Source organism: Lethenteron reissneri, chromosome 47, assembly GCF_015708825.2.
Source record: "Lethenteron reissneri isolate LAM-NWPU_2019-01 chromosome 47, ASM1570882v1, whole genome shotgun sequence".
In the NCBI taxonomy this organism is placed as follows: domain Eukaryota; kingdom Metazoa; phylum Chordata; class Hyperoartia; order Petromyzontiformes; family Petromyzontidae; genus Lethenteron; species Lethenteron reissneri.
This window is the reverse complement of record NC_083825.1, coordinates 1801508-1809620: the sequence shown is the minus strand read 5'-3', so window position 1 is coordinate 1809620 and position 8113 is coordinate 1801508. Positions and strand designations below refer to the sequence as shown.

Genomic DNA, 8113 nt, shown 5'->3' with positions numbered 1-8113 from the left:
TGATCTGCTAGTTTGGCTACAAAGAATCGCGTGCAATAATTGCATATTGTTAATGCGGCGTAACGCGTACGTTCATACACAGTGAAATTTCTCGCATGGGTGGGCCACTACGACTCGAGTTGGCTGCTGACTTCATAGCGCGGTGCGCCAACACTCGAGACTCTTGGTCTTGAATAAAAACGATTCGTCGAGAATGGACACGTTGGAGATCAATTCACAGGTCAACGACCTCTCGTGCAAACTGTTATGAGGACCGACGGGCGGATGGTCAAGAATAAGCCAAGAATAGTTAACGCGTCCAAGAGAACGACTCCCGGGGAGATGGAGCAATGAAATCAGCTATTGCTCAATGGCCTCAGTAGCAGCAGACGCCAATTGCATCGCAGGTTTGGTTGAGAAATGTCGGCGGATTTCGTTAGGCCTTCATCCAGCAGTGGATTGGGCCGCGCCTGCTACTGGGGTGGTCGTGATAATGAAGACGAAGCCGACGATTACATAAGGGTCCAACACTGGACTCCCTCCGAAGCAGCGCTCGGGAACCTTTTTGACTGGGAGAGCCATAAAAGCCAAATATTTCTAAATATATTTCATTGAGAGCCATATAGTATTTTTAACGTATAATAAATTACATATGTATTACTTTTAATGCGACTTCTGATGCTGCATGGTTTTGCTGATGGCCTTGTAGTCTGGTTCATACGTGGTGAGGTTGAGCTTCATGCAGGCGTGACCCGTGAAATTTATCTTCAAAACTAATTTCTGATTACTTTAAAATGACACAGTATTATTAAGCAATATTACAAGTATTTTAAAATCAGTTCCAAACTGACTTTTATTATTATTATTTTTTCCAACTCAAAATTGTCTGGGAGCCATATGCCGTCACCGGAAGAGCCATATATGGCTCGCGAGCCATAGGTTCCCAACCGCTGCTCCAAAGCAATACGCACTTTCCACCGATGACTCAGGTCGCCAGCGGGGAGACAACTTGACACTTCCTCGCGGTCGGACAAGGGCATAACACACGCAGCAATGAACACGTTGCAGGCGATGACAATCGACAATCATCTCGGCTTCAGTCCGGCCGTGCGCTTAGCACACCCGAGCTCGACATCACACGGGAGTTTGCACAGATACGGATGTCGCAAACACCATCGTGCTCGAGTTCTCGTTTGCCACGCGCCTTGACTGTTGCGGCTCTCTCAGTTGAACGATGTACATGTGTGTGCGTGCTTTGCTGAACTTTTTTCGCACCGTACGTAGCCAACCGTGCTAAACGATGGTCTCAGCAAACATCTCCGGTGCCTTCAAAAACACCCCCCCCCATAGCCAGCACCACTTGCATGCCCCTCCCCCTCGCCTTGTAAAGAAGCCGCCACTGGTCCAAGTTCACATCCGATTAGGGCGGTTGGGATACGTACGGCACGAAAGAAGTTCTACACACGCACGGTTCGAGGTCGCAGCACTCAACTTTTCTAGCAAAGACAAACGGTGAAACAACCTAGCTGAGCGATGCCAACCACCTATCTGTGCCATCACCGGATGCATGAGAGCCATAGCATGGGACCTTGTTTTGCCAGGATCAAAGTAAGAAAATTATCTGCTCACCCCGAGCTATAAATGCTCTGATACGTGTGGCATTGGCTTTGTACTGTTCGCCTGTTGGCGTTCTCTGGTCTGACATTGGTGAGACTAGGCTATGAAGAAGGATGTCTCTGATGTAGGCCAATCCGTTTCAAAGATTACACTATGTAACACAATTTTTTTTTCTGAGTAGTAAGTGTTATTTCGTAATTGCTTATGCCTAAAAAGTATAGAAAATGGCTATTATTCCCCACAAACATTGCTTTTGTGACCAGGACAGTGATATTTTGAAGTTATATTCTTAGGTTTTTTCGGTTAAGTCACGTAAGTAAAACATCAAAATAAAAATAAAATAAAAATAAAAATCACGACGTTTCGGAGGCAACACAAGTCTCCGTCATCAGGTGGGACCGTGTGTTGCCTCCGAAACGTCGTGATTTTTTTATTTTTTTTTATTTTGATGTTTTACTTACGTGACTTAACCGAAAAAACCTAAGAATATGAATCTTTGCAGTCACGAAAGCTTCAAATCGAGAATTTTGAAGTTAACTTATTTTCAATGAGAAAACGGGCGAATTCGTGTCTTTGCGTTCACATAAAGTCACAAAAAATATATTAATCAAAATTAACATGTATTATACTAAAGTAATACAAAAAATACTACAAAAGATTTATAAGTGTGTAGTTTTTCGAGATTTACGATTACTGTACCGTAAATCACGAATCAGTCCCCAAATGTAGTCTGCCATCATGTTCTCGTTATACTGTCTTTGGTAGCGGCATTCAAAGTCCAGTATATCCTGGTAGAAGCGCACACCTTGCTCCTGCGAGTACGCTCCCATGTTCTTTAATTTATCAAGATGAGCATCAAGGAATTGGACTTTGAGGGACATCCTACAGCCCAGTGTGCCGTAGTTCTTCACCAGAGTCTCAACCAGCTCCACATAGTTTTCGACCTTGTGATTGCCCAGGAAGCCACGAACCACTACGACAAAGCTGTTCCAAGCCGCTTTCTCCTTACTAGTGAGCTTCTTCGAGGAATTCATTGCACTCCAGGATCTTCTTCATCTGTGATCCGACAAAGACACGAGCTTTGACCTTTGCCTCAGACAGCTTAGGGAAGAAGTATTGAAGGTACTTGAAGGCTGCTATCTACAGCTCTGACAAATTGTTTCATGAGACCCAATTTGATGTATGGTGGTGGCATCAGCACCTTCTGGGGGTCCATCAGTGGCTCCCACTTGACGTTGTTCCTCCCCATAGAGAACTAGGTCCGCTGTGGCCAGTCCCGCCTGTGGTAGTGCGCCTTGGTGTCCCTGCTGTCGCAAAGGCAAAGATAGCAGGCCTTGTAGGCCTCACACATCTTAGCAGATGCTTCCACAGAGTACATTTTCGCTCTTGTCTTCATAAATTGGCCGCAGACATAGCAAAATGCATTTGCCGGATGCTTGTAGCCTCGTGATGCCATCTCAGAAAAATGCAGATATGTATCCTCTTAGGCAGCTGTAACTAAACTGAACTGGTGGGATTAAGGCCCCTGTATTTATACTATTCATATTACTGGAAAGTTCTAGAATGTTCTAGAAGTTACTCCAAGTTTACTCAGCACTGAATCTATCTGAAATGTTCTGGAAAATAGGTAAATTTCTAAATATCATTGTCCTGGTCACAAAAGCAAAATTTGGGGGAATAATAACCATGTTCTGTACTTTTGAGGCATAAGCAATTAGGAAATAACACTTACAACCCAGGAACACAAAACAATTGTTACACTGTTATCAGAGCATATTTTGTTTGTTTAATGCAGACTTGATTCCTTGTGAAAGGTATCTATTTGGTGTTTTGAACATATAACACCTGCGTTAGGTCCACTTGGCGTAAAGACAGGAAGAACGGAACTTTTGAATCTGCAGCCACGGTGGTCTGGAGCGGTCTGCCAAATGGAAGTTCGTTCAGCCGTGACAATCGGTGCCTTCAAGACCGGACCTAAAAAAAACACGTTTATTTTCTCTTCTGCTCCTTGCGTTGGAGATCAATTTTCTCGATGCCATCCTCGCAGCCGTCTGAGCTTTTTGATGGATATGGAGCGCGTTACAAATCTTGCGGATTGGTTCCTTGACAGCAACCAGCAATGGCCATGTCTTTTAGTTCAATGCCACATGGCAAAAACAATCCTGGACTCTTCGTAACCCAGTGGTCATCACTCTTGCCGTCCAGTTTTGCAAAGTCAAGGTTCTAAACGAAACTATTTGTATATTACCAGGTAAGGCCCAATGTGCTGTATATCTCTTTTTTTCAGAAGCGTCCTGGTCACAAATGATGTCTCAATGAAGTGGCTTATCACGTGGGCATTTATAGCAGCCAATTACTCTAAACGCGTGATGTTCATTTCAAATGTGGAAGGAAAAAAACCCGGAGAAAATCCACGCGAGAGAGAGAGAGAGACATGCAACCTCAAAATATACAGCAGCAGCAGGCGTCAGGGTCGGGGTCGAACCCACGACCTCCTGTATACCAGGCGAGGTAGTGAACATCTCGCCACCGTTCGAGCCCAGCTACCACGAGTCATCGGTGTGTCTGCGCCAAATCCGCCACCATGAGTTGCGGGCCCCACCGCCAAACCCCAAACATCCCGGTTTCGTGCAAATAAATCGTAAGAGTCGGTTAATGAAATGCAACATTGGCATTGTTTCTCAAAGTGAAGTGGCTCGGGCAGAACACGTTGGTCGAACGGATGGTGGCCGACAGTCAAGACTGGTGACGGAGTGTCGGCCAGGCGATGGAATGTGTCTGAGCGAGGCCGTCGAGCGGGGAGACGGAGCGATGAGATCAGCTCGCGTGTGCAGGTGCTAGGTGGATTAATACGTCGCAGAATCGTGAGAGACGGCGGCGGCTTGGAGATGTCTTCATGCAGCAGTGGATGGACCATGGTTGAGGATGGTCATGATGGCATTATTTTATAAATATAAAAAATAACAGTAGTTCTTAATGTAATGGTATCGTTACGACGTTCTCTTTGGCGAAGGACAAAAATGAAAATCGAGTGTGCTATGAAGAAGGTCCATTTCCCTAAAAGCCACCAAATATATTGTTTCTTACGTATTGTGCTGATTTGTTTTTATTTTTATCTGTGCTTCTTCACACCACTGCCAACGCACCGCCACCACCACCAGCGGCACCACCGGATAATTAGTTTAAAATACGGTGCTGAAAAGAGTTCGTCGTATCTGGCAGCGCAGTATAAAAGAACAGCACTCGTACGGCGCGGTGATATTATGAATGAATATCGCTTTACACATTGCGGATCGCCCTCTCTCTCTCAATTGCCTACAGTTGCTGGCCGCGCCTGCCACGGACAATTCAATTATAACGCAACCCACCCCTTCTCCCCACTCACCCCCCTTCTCCTCTTCCTGTTCAAAAGAGCCCTCGCTTGAAGCCCCCATCTACCCGCGCCAACATCCCAGAATTCGCATTAATGCGCTCGCCCGCTCAACGCCCCTGCGAGTGTTACTGTTGGCACGTCGTCAACATGTGTGCACATATGACGCGTCGACATGTCCAAACCATTTTATTCACAAAGTTCATTTCTATTTTCAATACTTCTTTTTCATGAGGGTCATGATAAGTTTGACACAAGTGGTGGTGGTGTGTGGGGGGGCGATGATTGCTACTTACACTCCCAAGTAAATAATCTGTGGATAATGTATCGTGTTGTTGTGACGAAAGTGAATGTGCAAAGTACGCCACTTCTTTAGTTTGTTGTTTAACTTGCGCGTGGATTTAGCTGTAGGCTTAGCCGTCGTCTGCGGGGTTGGTTGCTGGAGCGCACGCAGCAATCGACGCGTTCATTCACAACCGCGACACCGAACTGGCCAGTGCGATGGGACGAACGCAGTGCAGTGGAACGCAACGATGCATGTTGGTGGGTGGAGGGGAGGGGTGTTGAGAATTGCGATGAGCGCTAGAAGGAGGCACACACGGACACCGGGGCTAAGAACGCACATCAAAGCCGTTCACCGTGTGGGAGTACTGTCATTTGGTAGATTCGGAGTGGGGTCCATCGCTACAAGATGACGGCGGTCCGAGGACGAGAGTTAGTGACAGGAGTTGCAGCCAATGGAGGGAAACTGCGTCCAAGGAGGCGGGCCACCGCAGGAGATGGAGCTTGGATATAATCTCGTATTTCCTCGGAACTGAGATGGATGTTGTAGCAGCACTGGACCGTGATGGAATGTCGACGGCGTGTAAAGGGCCTTAGATCCAGCAGTGGATAGACATGACATTGCTGCTGTTGATGACGATGACTACAATTCTTACAATACCAACCAACGCATCAGTTCATCCTTCGCTCGTTTGTGTCGAGTCAGTATTATTTCATTCCCGTGGATGTTCGCCCTACCGCTGCTCGGTGTACAGCAGCAGCAGCATTATCATCAAAGCGTGCGACCTAAATAAACTTTCGGGTTTTTAACAAATAAAAGGCATATTTAGTGGGAATCGCTCGACCGTGCCAGCAACAAGCGTGGAGACTGCCTCTCTCTCTTTCTCTCGCGCTGTGGTGACGACTGCGCTCGCGTGCCTGGGGTGGGGGGTGGACGCGGTGGAGACGAACTGGGGACCCAAGTGGGAGCGGGTGGGGTGGTTTATGGAAAGAGTGGGCGAGCTGCGGGGGTGGTGGTGAGAGAGGGAGGAGAGGAGAGGGGGTACGCGTCCTACCGCTGCTGTGCTGCTGGTGGTGATGGTGGTCTGTGTGGACGTGGGGCGGGAGGGGGGGTGGGAGGAGGCGGGGCGCTGTAGAGGATAAAGCGCAAGTCTCCTCTCGCTCCGTGCGTGAGTCGACGCGTGCTTGCAGCCAACGCACTCGCTACATGAGAGCGAGAGAGACATCGCGCCGAGAACTCATCTCTCCCCCACCCCATCATCATCATCATCCCTCCTGTGACGAGTCAGCTCCTGCCGTGGGGCATCTCGAGGGCCGGGATTGTGTGCGCGCGCGCGTGCTCGCTGCCAGCACTTGCCGCAGCATTCTGTGAAGGCTAGACGGGGGATCTTTGCCTCTGTGTGTGGACGTTAGTGGCCGTGTGGACACTGCACCCGCGTGGCAAGACGCTCGCAACCTTTTAAGGTAAAACAAACAAACAAAATCACAAACAGCAGAGAGTTAAATGGCTGTTTTGATTTTACTCCGGAGCGTTTTGCGTGCGTTTGTCGCTGTGGGCAGCGCAGTGCCAGGGCAATGATTTAGATCTTCGACACACACACACAGAGAGAGAGGGAATTCTGCTCCATTTGGCGGAGGAAGAGAAAAGGAGCTGTCACGAGGTTGTGTGTCCCACGCTGCTTGAATTCGAATAGGGCCGTGAAAAGGGGCTTGGACACCCATCATAGATGTTTGTTAACTGCATCGCCCGAGGAAGAACATAGGGCAATTCAAAACTTTACCGCTATCACGGCCTCTGCCGTTCGTCGCGCATTTGCTCTGAACAGAAAAAAAGACATCCGCAGCCGTGTCGAGGAAGATGGCAACCGACGGTTCGTGTACGCTGCTGCCGCTAGTCGCCGAATTTAACGACGGAGAACGCCAGCGTCGTCGAAGATCTGCCGTGACCTCGGGTCAACCCCCCCAAATCCATGCGGCATGACCTCCCAACATCACTACAGCACGGCAACGCCGAGCCCGTACGCGAACCAGTTTCCCCACTTGGCGGCCAACGGCTCCATGGACGATGACATCTCGAACGAAACGGACAATCAGTTCGAGCAGGCGGGCTGGCAGGTGGCCGCCTGGTCGCTGGCCTACACGGCCGAGGTGGTGGTGGCCGTGCTGGGCAACCTCGTGGTCATCTGGATCATCCTGGCGCACAAGCAGATGCGCACGGTGACCAATTACTTCCTGGTCAATCTGGCCTTCTCGGACGCGTCCACGGCCGCCTTCAACACCCTCATCAACTTCACGTACGCCATCAACAACGAGTGGTACTACGGGGCCGCCTACTGCCGCTTCCAAAACTTTTTCCCGCTGGCTGCGATGTTCGCCAGCATCTACTCGATGACAGCCATTGCCGGCGACAGGTAAGACTGAACGCCAACACACGCGCACGCACGCGCACACGTGTGATGGGGAGCGGTGGTGTAGTCGTGGTGAGCGCGCTACGCTACGTGCCCGGCCATCCGAGCATCGATTTCCGATGACGGCTAACACCTGTGACGATGCTCGTAAACCGGTCCTGGGCCCACCACGAGGTCGACTCAGCCTCAGATGATGCACCTAGTACGGTGCCGTCAACATCGCGGACCTGCGTGGTGCTGGTCACCCACACCCCCTCGTGTGCCGTGCCGGTAGCCTTCATCGGTGCTACTCGCTAACAGCACTTGCCCCGGCAGTCTGTGAAGGCCATACGGGGTGGGGAGTCTTTGTACTCAACGAACCTCAGCCACCAACGCCGCGCTGCATTGACCAGCATGGTGAAGTATGGTCAACATTCCTCTTGTCCCCCACCCTCCCCACCCTCACGACCGACACGGC

The 8113-nt window shown here is 49.6% G+C and overlaps 1 protein-coding gene across 1 annotated transcript in view; it reads left to right on the top strand.

Annotated features, from left to right (window-relative positions):
• Positions 1-7131: 7131 nt before the first annotated feature.
• Positions 7132-8113, top strand: part of LOC133354416 (substance-P receptor-like) — an 82118-nt gene continuing 81136 nt past the window's right edge. The window contains 1 exon segment of the mRNA XM_061571238.1: positions 7132-7659. Coding sequence (XP_061427222.1) covers positions 7226-7659 — 434 coding nt within the window. The 5' untranslated portion in view covers positions 7132-7225.